General features: G+C 36.5%; 2 protein-coding genes across 2 annotated transcripts in view; both read right to left on the bottom strand.

Moving 5' to 3' along the window:
• otogl (otogelin-like) overlaps positions 1-4,208 on the bottom strand; it is a 34,733-nt gene extending 30,525 nt beyond the window's left edge. The window contains 6 exon segments of the mRNA XM_032577433.1: positions 761-915; positions 1,981-2,073; positions 2,163-2,241; positions 2,509-2,554; positions 2,826-2,868; positions 3,776-4,208. Of these exon segments, the coding sequence (XP_032433324.1) occupies positions 761-915; positions 1,981-2,073; positions 2,163-2,241; positions 2,509-2,554; positions 2,826-2,868; positions 3,776-3,848 (489 nt within the window). The 5' untranslated portion in view covers positions 3,849-4,208.
• A 1,564-nt stretch (positions 4,209-5,772) lies between these two features.
• Positions 5,773-12,449, bottom strand: LOC116729875 (synaptotagmin-1-like). Its single transcript, XM_032578723.1, has 9 exons — positions 12,088-12,449; positions 10,845-11,008; positions 8,854-9,032; positions 8,390-8,503; positions 8,136-8,303; positions 7,498-7,665; positions 7,116-7,233; positions 6,278-6,411; positions 5,773-6,194 (listed from the first exon to the last, which is right to left on the bottom strand). The coding sequence occupies exons 2-9, from the start codon at positions 10,975-10,977 to the stop codon at positions 5,988-5,990; spliced, it is 1,221 nt and encodes a 406-aa protein (XP_032434614.1). The 5' UTR covers positions 10,978-11,008; positions 12,088-12,449; the 3' UTR covers positions 5,773-5,987.
• Between the last annotated feature and the right edge of the window lie 499 nt (positions 12,450-12,948).

Raw genomic sequence — 12,948 nt, 5'->3', positions numbered from 1 at the left:
GCAGGGTGATTTCAAAATCAAAAGACAAAATTACTTTAGACTATTGAGCAACAGTTCAGTTGTAATTATTATTACAGTGATATGTTATAGCAATTACCACATCACATTTAACACAGTAAATGTGACATGGACTTTGCTTTGCAATCTACTCAAGGTTGTGGTTACCGTGGTGCTTCAGCCACTATTTCTGATCCATGTTTTTTCTTCCACAGATCTTTAGAATAATATACCTGCATACAACACTCTGTCAACAACCTTTAGCAATGACTTTCAGTGAGGTACTCTCATTGTGGACAGACTCAACGATTCTACTGGATAACTGTTAAGTCCTTTCCATTTTATCATAGCATAACATTTTTACATTAAGGATTACCATAAATATATTCTTAACATCTATAATTCTGTAATCACACAAATCCATATGTAGATTTTGCTGTTAGAATTAAAGAAACAACAAAATACATTTACTGTTCAGTGATTTTGTCATCATTTGAGATGCTAATTAAAGAAGTGATTGGCATGAGTAAAGAATTCAAATACTGGGAAAGTTTAGCTACCATTTATAATTTGTCTTTGTATACTAAAAGACAAGAGGAAAGATGCTAAAATGTGCAAAACCCAAGACGTACAGTAAAAGGTTGCTTAGTATGTTTTGTTTCAAATTTATGGCATTTTGCTTTAACATACCTCATATAACGCATAGCATTTTCATTCACACCAAAATGACACGATGTTAAATAATGTTGTATATTGGCCTTACCCACACTGTGTATTCTGGAGTAGCTGAGTGACAGTCCTGAGCCAGAATATAAGAGCAGGTTCCAGGGAAGTAGAAGTAGATCCCATCAAATGTTTCAAAGTGATGCTGACCCCACGACCTGCAGATCCCATCTCTATCCTGGCCCTGGTTAGGTACTAGCAGGACAACGGTTTAATTAATTTAGAAATCTTTCTTGTAAAAGGAAGGGTTTTTTTGTCTTTTTTTTTTTTACTAAACTGAGAGGGCAAACATATCATCTGATCTCGGTTATCATCTTTATATCTTTCATCATTTTGCATTTAATTAAACTTATCAGTTGAAAATGAATACCTGAATTTTGTAAAAGCCCTTTGTTGCTGGAAAATCCCCATGGCTTGCTATGCCAAGATGCTGCTCGAGACCCTTCTCATAATCTGAGAGCATGGATGGCGGCTAGTGATTCACATCCCTGTAATTTTATCAGTGAGTGGTATTTTGTGCACTCATTAGTGTCTCAATCAGAAATGTTTCCTAAATATGTTAACTATTTTTACCTTGACAATTATATTTAAACAAAACTAAAATTTTTCATGTACTTTTTTGTCAAACATCTAAGTTCTTTTATAAGTAACAACAGAACCACTTTAGTGGGTTTTAGCACTAACTACATCCCTACACGTTTCATATTTTTGTATGCTCAAATTTCCAGGGTTCTCATTGATTTTATTCGATGTTTAAATGTTCTTGGCAGATATTTGGTAAGTTGTGAGACTTTAAATCTCGATGGATGGCTAGGTGGATGCACGACTTTCAATGAACTCAATTAGAAATACAGTCTTGAATTTAGTTCTTCAAATTGAAAAAAATATTTACTTGGATATCTGGATGGAGGTCTACAGGACATAACCAGAAATTACATTCAAATTTAAAGGCTAGAAACTTTGTCACCTTTGACTAAACCCTACAGTTATTGGTCATATCTTTTATGCAGGTCTTTGTGAATGGGTGTGTTTGAACATGGTTGGGAATTATGGCAAGAAATAATAACACCAGAAAGCTAAGAAACCTCTACTAAATACAACTGTCAAGTGTTTAGGTTATTAATGTTCGAAAGAGTCTCATTGTAGCTGTCATAAAGTCTGAATCTGTTAGGAAAGGCATATTATTTTCAAGACAGAGACAAACATGAGCTGACATAAGAGGATGATATGAATGTGTGAAGATGCGAGTGAATGACTTACTGATCTGGCAGCGGTCTCCCAATGCCTGAAACTGAGAACAGTCACACACACTGTCCTCCTGACACCAACCTCCATTAAGGCAGCCACAATATTCTGAGACAGACAGAAAGACAAACTGAAATTCTTTCCATACAGAGTTTTATGTTCTGTAAATGTGGGGTAAATTTCAAGATTGTATTTACCTGAAGATTCATCTCTGGCTGTGTAGTTGTGCAAAACGCTGCGTGACAGTGAACTTTCCGGCAACAATGGCCTATATGTCTTGGGGGAAAAAAAACAACATACAAAAGACATTTAGGTTATTTCCTGTAAAAATTCTCAAAAATTAACAGCCTCACTGACTCTGTGCGACACCAGTTGTGTATCTGCTGCTTTAAGTTAAAAGTTGTATCAGACTGAGTGGGTGAAATGTGTACGTGTTTGTGACTGTGTCTAGTTGGTTACAAAGACGGCTTTGTGCCGGATGAGGTGTTATGCGCATGAGGGTGCCCTGACCTCCTCTGGTTCTCTTAGGTGTAGTGTACAAACCTCCTCCCCAAGGAGATCCCGTTTCCTCCGAAGTGCATTAGCCCTCCTGTGCACAGACAAACATGCACATTAGTGGGTAGAAACAGTCAGAGGGGAGACTTAAGTGCACTTTACACCACTTGAATCCAGACTCCAAACTTCTTTTCACTAAAGCCTTGCTCACAAAAAAAATGCGAGTTCACATTCAATCAGTTTCTGTCACACACATTGTCTTGGTTGAAAGCATACATTTATCGTGGCCATCCTATGACTTTGGATGGGAGTCATTTGTGGGAAAAAACAAAAAAAACATTTCCACATTTCTGTCTTTCATTTACCTTTGTGATCTTCCCTCTGCCACTGAAAGTCGGCTCTGACCTCCTAAATAAAATGGCACAACATCAGGATTAGAGTTTAAAATCTTAAAAAGTGTGGCTCCTTTTTAAATACAAACTTATTTTCATAGGCTGACATGTGCTCAAGACAAATCAGTTTTGAGTTTTACAATTTAAAAAGTTACAATAAAGGCTAGAATTACTACTCCCTGTGCCAGATTTAGATTTAAGGCAATCTTTTAATTTCAGCAATACATTCCTTCTAACAGGAAGCTACAGTAATAATAACAATGCTTTGGAGTGCCCCAATCCCTATCTTGACTAATTTGACAGAGGATCTGTAGAGGGAGCAAACGATTAGTCTGATGGCAAGGAGACCTTCAAACCTAACATTGAAGCAATCAGAAGATACATGACAGAAGCTTAACAACATTTATAAAAATAACCAAAGTACTTGTATGTTGTAAAGCCAACTTGTGTTTTCCATTGATTATTTAAAATTTTATAGCAAAATAATTACTGACATGGAATTTATCCATGTTAATTAAAGCATGGATACATTTTATTTCAGTTAATTAAAATTTAATTGAAATTGATTAATAATAAATAATAATACACTCTTGTGCATTATTAAAATTTATTTTTGACAGATGCCTTGTCATTTCCTTTCAGAAACAAATTTGACTGGATGACTGGATGAAATAAATCTAAATCTAAATCATTTAGATTCAACTGTAGCCTGTATCAACAATTTGAGAAAGAAAGCCAAGGAAGCAGTTTTTATATGACTGGTAGTTGTAAGTTATTTCTAATTGAGTTGATTTCATGTTAAAGTGAGAGACAAAGTCTTTAAAAATAAACGTTAAACAAAAAATATTTCTCGAATGGAATAAAAAAATGGCAACGTGTAGTGTTGGTTGATGACGTTCTGGATAAGCAAAACTCTAACTTACCCTCAAGTAACAGCAAGTGGGAGACTGAAAACGAAAGAAGAAGAAATCGTTTCACTGTCCACTTCACGTTCATCTCAGAGTTCGAAAGGAAGTCCCACCGAAACGTTAACGGTGCATCTCAGCTGTCCCGAGAGGAAAGGGTTTAGGATATCTGGCAGAAGGAAGCGGGATGAAACCCAGTTGCACCTGTAAAGCCACCTGGAGGAGGCGGAAGCCCCTCCTGAAGAAGATGACGAGCGGTTTGTCCACACCTGCGTGCACAGGTGAGCCTGCAGTGAGCTCTCTGTTACACCAACACCCCCATTCTGACTGCACGGCTCTGCTTTCTCATACTGTGATTTAGGGAGGGAAATTGTGGAGGAGGCCTTCATGACTGCGATACTATGACCGAGAGCGTCTGGTTTCCTATCTTGAGCAGAATAAACGCTAATTAACTACATGTCATATTTTGGTATATCATGATGGAAATTACCTCATAAGAGTACCGTAAATACTAGGTTATTAACCAGTAACAGTGTCGACATTACAGATTATATGTTGATTTAAAGAAAAATGTTGCCAGAAAATGATTTCAGTTTCCGTAATAATTTATATATTTTTGAATTATGAACTAATCTGTTAATCTAGCTAGTTTGTTATAAGACATTTCTAACAAATCTAACTTTCACGTGTTGCCAAGCTACAGGCTTAAAAAGCTTCATTCACAGGTGCATTAAATTTTGAAAATTAATTTGTTTTAGTACTTTTATTCAAAAAGCAAAAAATAAAAAAAATATTGCACACAGCATAATTTTATTTGTTTACTGTTACACCTAATAGAGGATGAAGCCAAGAATTCAGTTTTCTTCAATATTGGGCTAGTCTATAAAAACAATCTATACACACCGTTTTTGGCTAGGTCTCCTATTACATGAATTACTGCATCAATGCAGCTTAGCATGGCCAATGATTTGGCATGGTGATGATTTTAAGAGTAAGCCAAGGGTGCTTTAATAGCAGCAAGATAGATAGAGGCAAATTTAGGCCAGTAAATGTCTTTGTAGCCATTTTATGACTGATGAAGCTCATTACTTGTATTTCCTTCTAGTAAGAAAATATTCCTTTTTCCCATTTTGACAAATGGTCATCAAGATCACATCATAGGAGTATAAAAATTAGTGACTAAAGATTTAGGTTTTCTATGTTTAGCTAATCTTTAGCCTACCAGAGTAGGCTAAAGATACACGTGTTTAATCTACATGTGTTTAATCTAGTTATGGGATTCTCTCATATACCATCATCATTATCATATAATATTTTCTTACTTTTAAAGTAATATTAAGTTATAGTGATTCTATTTATGAATTAGCTTTCTTTTTAAACATTGTTTGTGAGGTTTTAATTCTTAGTTCTTTACTTCATTTTGTGTTAAAAGCTTGAAATATTGGTAGTTTGGGGTAGTGGTGTTTTTATTGACAGTTTTTACCATTTTCAACTGCTTACCTTTATGAAATACTAACAGAAAAAGTACCATATGAAAATCTAATGTCTGTATTAATCCCAAAATACATTATATGATATGTGGTCACAACTTTCACAGATAATTTGACATGAATGTATGCCTGTAGGTTGTGAGTGAATGCTTAATACCCATCTAAAATATAACAAGCAACTATTAAAGGCAAAAAAAATATCTGTAACTCTTCATGTCAATGTATAGTTCACCAAAAGTTTAGATTAGTTTATCAAATTATTCAAAATTAGGCTAAGACATTTATAGAGCCCATACAGGAGAATGCACCATAAATGTAAGATAGAGCATTTTTAAAATTATGTTATAGTGGTGTCAACTCTTCTTACCTAGTAAGGTAAGAAGGTGCTGCTTTGTAAGTTTACAAAGCAGCAAGAGAGTATCACCGTCAAACATTCATTGAAGAACTTTAAATTGTCTCCCTCTACTGGTGAATTTTGTTTGTTAGTGCAGTGAACACAAAACAGATGTGACATAATGTATTATCTTTTTTTGTTTTATTGCACTTTATATAGTTATGTATTTTTAAAATAATGTTTAAGATGAAGCATAAAAAAGTAACTCTAAAAATCTTACAGTCAGTTATTTTAACATAAATGTTTAATCAAAAATATTTACATGGTTAATATAGTTGGGAAGATAAATAAAAGGAAGGATGGTAAATAAGCCTAAAATAAATAGTCGATTTTCCTGCACTCTGGTTTATTTCTTGTTGGAAAGTAATGAGTTGACTTCATCCTCTGATTTAAGGCTGTGCCACTGGGCTATTGGGCGTCGTGGGTTGGCCAGCATGTCTGACCAGTGGCGCAGTTCAGTCCCGGTGCTGTTACCGCCCAGAAGCAATTTCCCAATGGCATCGTTCTTCCCAATCTTATCATAGTCCAGCACAGTCACTGCTATTTGCACCTTCTGCAAAGAAAGGTTTGCAGAAGAAGGATTATACGCTGAACATTATTCACGTCTACGTATCCCCAAATACCTCTTTAGCGTACCTCTAATTGTTCGGATGGCACTTCAAAGCTGAATGACTCATTGTAATAAGGGTTCAAAGTGTTTTTCTTTATAGTAGTTTTCTTTTTCTTCAGTCGTTTGCCATTCTGCATTAAGTGGATCTTCACATATGGGTCTGCAAGAGAGAACAGGGGTGTTTTATGTTAAAGCAGCAGACCAAAAGCTTGGCATCCGTTCTGTAACTCTATCAATGAAAAGCAACATTAGTTGTAGTGATTCCTTATTTAAGATCCAAGTGAACTGAACTGACCCACATCAGCTACTTTAAATGTTAAAACATTTTAGTGACGGGAATCTAAGATGACCTCAAGGTTCTGAAAAAGTGAGGAAAAGTTTGGAATTTTTATTTTGTTATTTTCCAAGTCTGAGTAAGTGTGTTAAAAAGCTTTCAGGCTTTATTTTTTATTCCAATGTGCAAAAGATAAAAATCTGGATTTCTAACAAAGAAAAGGCTTTTAACGTAAATTTACGTTTAGATTGTGACATTTATTTTTGTTTAGCCACATCACAACTTGAATTGTGGTTCACCTTATTAATCCATTGATTTTTGTGTTACTTGCTTATAAAGACAAGTTCAATAAGGAAAAGCAATCTCATTATCTATTGGCCTGTGGATTATTTCATTTCTGGATTTCAAATTGGACCCAACAGTCTGATTTTGAACAAGATCTAGATGCTAAACAAATCACAGAACTTCCTATTTTCTGAGAATTTTGTAAAACAGAGTCATCATTATTCATTAATCATTAACAGAAAGTATTTACTGCTAACTTCAGTTTTAAAATGCAAAATTTGCATGAACTCTGCAGCTAGGCTCACCTGATAATCCACCCACATCCATTTTTTTCAGGTTCTTGGCCTCGAGGACAACCACAGTCAGTTTCCCTGCAGTTGGTACAAACCTCAAGGACAAACATATGTCTCCAAGCCGCTCGCTCTGATTCACAAACATGAAGATCAAGTTGGAAGAATGTCAGATAATGGATATTTTATGATATTTTAATATAATGGTTGCAGGTAGCTGCTTCAGAACAGCTGGATTCCAAATAATTTAAAATAGCATAATTTTGTCTGATTATAAGTAATAGAAATAATTTCTTTTAAGAAAGATTTTTTCCTAATAGGTGATTTGTAAAACCCACAGGCTTTTCATTATGAATAATTTTAACTAATACAGCTCTGTGTAAAGTTATCTTCCCACCTCTTCCTTCTCAGCCTTCTGCAGATCTCTCCACTCCTGCAGAGACTGGCTGAAGTCTATACTGCTCATTGGTATCTTTATTGCCCCAATTGCGTCGTGCTTTGAGAACCGGTCGAAGTCATACACAGTCATCACAAGGGTTTTTCCGCCCAAGTCCGTATACGGTACCTTTACAGAAGAGCAAAAAAATTCACATAGCTATAAAGCTGTGAAAAAGTATCGACCTCCTTTTCTTCCTGTTTTTGCTTTTTTGTTGCATTTAAATGTTTCAGATCACAAAACAAATTTTAATGTCTGATGTGTCTTTTTGATTGAATTATGATGGCTCAAAATTTCAAATTTCTCCATGGTGATGTAAAAACCTCCCTGTCATTACTTGATAGGGATTGTTGCTGGCAAGGGAGAACTTTTTTTTTTCAAAAGCTCAGATTGGTTTGGATTGTTTTATTCACTTCATAAAATCCTTATTTAAAAGCCACATCTTGAATTTAGTCAGGTCATCTGTGACTGATATTAACATTCGTTAAATGATCTGAAACATTATGTCTGACAAAAAAGAAAAATAAACATAAACAGAATATATCTGTTTGAAGCCAACTTGAAGCCTTTTAAATAGGCTGCCTATTCTAATGTTTTACCTTAAATGTGAAGGTTTCGTTGAAGTTTGGTTCCAGCGTCTTCCTGTGGACCTTAGTTTCAAACTTTTTCTTCTTGTCTGGGAGCAGGTAGAGTTTAACATAAGGGTCAGAGCTGCCTCCCACATCCATTGCTGGAAGCTCTGAAGCCTCCAAGAGGCCGACCACTAGCTGGAGCGTGAGCACAGAGAATGGCAACAGGATGAAGACATATAGCTGATAACCAGTTGGAAGATGGAGCAGCTACAGGAACTCACCGAATTTTCAGTGAAGTTGTAGTCTAATGTGAAGTGAAGTCGGCCGAGCTTCTCATCCTCCTTGGGCTCATGTTTCGAAAGCTCAGTTTCTTTGACTGTTTCATCTTTTGTTGGCTGCAGAGAGATAGACATGGATTCAATATAAATGCTGAATATGCATTTGAACATGTCGTTTCTTTAACATGGAAACGGACGAGTTTGTGCTATTTTTCCTCATTAACCTACATAACAGTAGACGTTTGTTGTTCAGACAAGGCAGTCATCTCCTTCAAAGCAACTTTCATCACCTCACCTTAACTTTACATTTAACATGAGCGATGATCAGCACGTCCATTAGTCTTAGAGTGCACTGACAGTTTAACTCGTCCTGGGTGACCCAGACGTCAGGGCTATGATACATTACAAGGACAATGTGTCTGCAGGAGGTGACTGTCCGTGAATGTGTTTGTTGTGCACTAGCTTACCTCATTGTGACCCCCATCCATTTCAGTGTCAAAACCTCCCTTGATTTTCTCTTTTCCTTTCTTGTCCTTTTCTTTGTCCTTGTCCTTCTTTATCAAGCATTTTTTCCAGATGCAAAGAACACATGACAGCACCATGCACAAACTGATGATGCAAAGGGCGGCTGTAGCCCAGGATGATTCTACAAAATCACAAACATAAAATGCATGGGAGAAAATAATAATGCATTTGGCATCTGGTCCAGTCTGGTAATATCATCCCTCTTAACAGGTAAAAATGTGTGAAAATTGCTAATTAGACATCCCTGGACACACTGGTTAACTTAAAAAAAATAAAGTTTAGATTACAGGACTTATGAATGTTCCTCCCACAGTGCTAAATTTTGCAGATGACCTGACAGATGTTTTTTGAAGTCTTTTTATAAGTCATTACCATGAGATTTGGGGGCAATACATTTGTAGAATGTTTTATGACAATTGTAGATCAGTTTAGATATTTCCTTTGGCGAGTTTAAAAAAGGGTACATTTTTCTGATTTTCTGCATCTTGATTATTGCGAAATGTGTCTACTCTTACTGAGTAAAATATTTTATTAGCTTATAGTGAATAATTTACAATCTCTGTAAGTTGTTTTGAGTTTTGCAAAAAATTTAATGAAACTAAAATAAAATTAATGAAACTAAAATAAAATTCCCATTCAAAATGATGCTCTAAAAGTAAGCAAAATTGTTGATTAACATGTTTCCTCGATCTTTCTGCACCCAGAGAACTTTAGAATGTTTCTAAACAGCATTTATCTATGGCTTTGTATTTATATAACAGATGGCCTTTATGGTGGAAGCAGTAAACACCATTAATTGATAATGGGTCTCCAAGACACTGCTTGTCTTAAGTGACTATTTTGATCATGGTGGCATAATGTTTTCTCATGCTGTGCTGCCTCAGTGCCTGAAGGTCACGCACATTAAAACAGAGATTTCCAGTGTTTGCCTCTCCACTCTGAGACTTCCCCAGACTCCCTCAATCTTTTCACTTTGCCACCACTTTATTTGCTCGTAGCTACATTAAAAATAACTACAAAAAGAGTCAGAATGGTTTAAATCCTTAAGCAAGCTTTTTCAAAAATTACATTAAATTGATGTTTGAGGGAATTTTTTTTAAAGAAACACATATCAGGTGAGGTGCTTTAATTACCCTGATTTTCACTTCAATAATCAATATAAGGCTGTTTGAAAACAATTATACCATAGCAGCACCTCTGACGTTCTGTAATTCTTGGCCTCAAGCACATCGTACTTGTTTTTGGTCTATTTCACTGACTGCTTTACATTGTCATTTAAGCCCGGCGAAGTCTCAAACAAATGGTAATATTTATAGGAATTTTTTCAGAAAGGGTGTAGATCCTCTACACTGATATCGACAGGGCCTAAACCTAATATTAAAGGTGTAGATAAATACGAATCTCCTGTAATTTGGATGCAAAAACAACAATTCCCTCCCGCCATACATCCAGACAGACATTCACATGTATTTTTATTATTATTATTATAAGACAGGAGAGTATGTTTCAATTATTTACTTATTTTTGTTATTCTTATTCTTATGTCAATACTTTTATTACTTTCTTCCCTAGCTTTCACATTTATATGCCAATAACTCACTCTCTGCTCTGCCTCCCACCTAACTTTAATATTAAGCTCCATTATAAAAATTCATAAAATTCTGCCTATGGTTTCTGATTTTGATGTGCTAACCTCAGGTTATTTGAGGCTCCAATCTACCTTCCCCTTTGACAACTTCCAGGATGTGCCACCAAAACTGTTGCTAAATCCAGGCATTTACTTCCGCCAATATCCTGTATTTAAGTAGTATATTAAATATTTAACTGGAGCAAAAGCAATAATCTCTAATCTTTTTAACAAGTGCTGACATACAACAATAGTTTTGAAATATGACTGAGATCCAAAGGAAATCGATTCTCCTGTCCAACTCACTGTGGATGCTCCGTAGCTCATTCATGAACTTATTGGCACCGTGGCTTCCAGTTTGGTTTTTGCCCGGTGTAGTTGCTGCATTTGGGATCTTAGTGGGGCTGAATGAGGTACTCGGTGCAGCTCGTCGATTCATTATCGGTCGCAGTGACAGATCAGGGATTTCACTGTCAGAAAAATAAAAACAGTGCAAAAAAGAGAAGGCTCAGCACCACTCTGCAACATCACCGTTCAAACGAGGCAGAGACTGCCACAGCTATAAATCTCATAAAGTGTGTAGTTTTATTTAACGTAATCTGAAGAGCCCTTCAGAGCAGACCGTGTGATCGCGGACAGATTCCTTAGTCTGTTGATCAAATATTTGATGCAATAATGCTCTTATAAATGGAGTATATACACCAGTGTCAAATAACTTCTCTTGTTTCTGCTGGCATTGCAAAAACACTCAAACACAGGATATGAAAGCTGCTGTCTTTGCCAAAGCTGCTGAAATGCAGTTAAAGAGGTACGGCTGAGGGGGAGGGGGGGTTCGTGAAGGGTGGTAGGGAGTGTGTGAAGCACCACGTGTGGATCTCCGCTGTTCCACGCTCAGTTGCCAGAGGTCAGAGTCATGTGCCAAGGTCACGCCAGTGTAATAAGTGCTGCCAACACTTGATTCCTGAGCACAGGAAATGTTTTGGGTTGTTATTTTCGATTCTGCAGACATCACAGGTATTGAGTATCTGGGGCTGAATCAGCACATCCATGCAGACACTTATCTCACTTTCAAAGGTTTTTTGAGCTTCAGTGCAGTAATGAGAGATGATAAATGTTACTTATATCTTAGTCTAACTAAACTGCATCTTTTATAATTATGAAATTTACTCTATCTGTGTAATTTCTGCAAAAAATTAGATTTTTTTAACTACACCTTTTTATGTGCTTGATTTAACTGCACTACTTCATTGTAACAAAGGTTGCAACATATTGTACCTATAAAGCTACTTTTTTTTCTTAATCTTAAAAATGTGGTGTTAAATCTGAAATCACACCATTTTCAGATAGTCTTTGTCACTTTTATACATTTTTTTTAATTTAAACATATTCAAATTTTTGGTGCAGGCCTGCTTAGATATGATTTATGTGGTTTGTTATATGTACTTTTTGCCTATAACTCACTCTCTGCTCTGAAAATCTATACATTTTCTGAAATTATTGCTACAATGACTTTCTAATGATATAATGAAAGGAAATATTGAATCCATACCTGTGGTAAAAGATGTCCAAATATCAGATTTTTCTGTTCCCTCAGTATTTCAAGAGGGTGAGAGATGTTGAAGGAGTCAGAGAAGCAAAAAGAAAAGCGCTGATGTGTGGATCAGTTTGCTGCCCTGTAGTTCTACATCGCATCAGTCTTCAGACATCAACCAAAGCAGAGCAGGTGTGTGAAGCTGGATCAAGAGGCAACAACGGGGAGGGTGGGGCAAGATAAGGTTGAGGGTGTGTGTTTATTTGAGGATGTGTGGGTGTGAGAGACAGTGGGTGTTCTATTGTGGTGAATATATTCTTTTTCTGTCCAATCAGGTCTCTTGAGAGATGCGGTGTACATTCCTGTCGCCCCACCTCTCGAGACCTCTTGTCCCATCCCTACAGGTCACCCTCACCGGGCCCCTGATGCATATTCATTAGTGTAGTGACACTGCTTTTTAAAGCTCGTTAGCATACTGAGAGTTCACCAGTGGAGGGCATTTACATTCAGAGTGGACAGCTCTGTGTGTGTGTGTGGTGTGCGTGCGTGTGTGTGTGTACATCTGGTAGAAGCTGCAGAACTGCCACATATTATATGTATAGACGTTGTAGCCTGATTTAGAAGCTTGGGATGGGGTTTCTGCAGTAACATAGCGATCAGGTTCCTGTGCTGTTCAGTTCACCTTGACGCTCCAGTGTTACTGTACAGAAGATGTAAAGGGGAGGAGACAGGTCGAGGGAATGGGCTGACTTATCTCCTCCTGTGAGATAAAACAGATGAAACAACACATTATAGAAACATACACTTGTGTATCTTCTTTTTCCAAATTTTCTGTATCTTAGAGTGTCATTTCTCTATTTGCTAAGTCTGCAGACTCAC

The sequence above is a fragment of the Xiphophorus hellerii genome, chromosome 2, assembly GCF_003331165.1.
Source record: "Xiphophorus hellerii strain 12219 chromosome 2, Xiphophorus_hellerii-4.1, whole genome shotgun sequence".
Taxonomy (NCBI): Eukaryota; Metazoa; Chordata; class Actinopteri; order Cyprinodontiformes; family Poeciliidae; genus Xiphophorus; species Xiphophorus hellerii.
The sequence above is the reverse complement of the archived record's forward strand: the minus strand, read 5'-3'. Positions and strand labels throughout refer to the sequence as shown.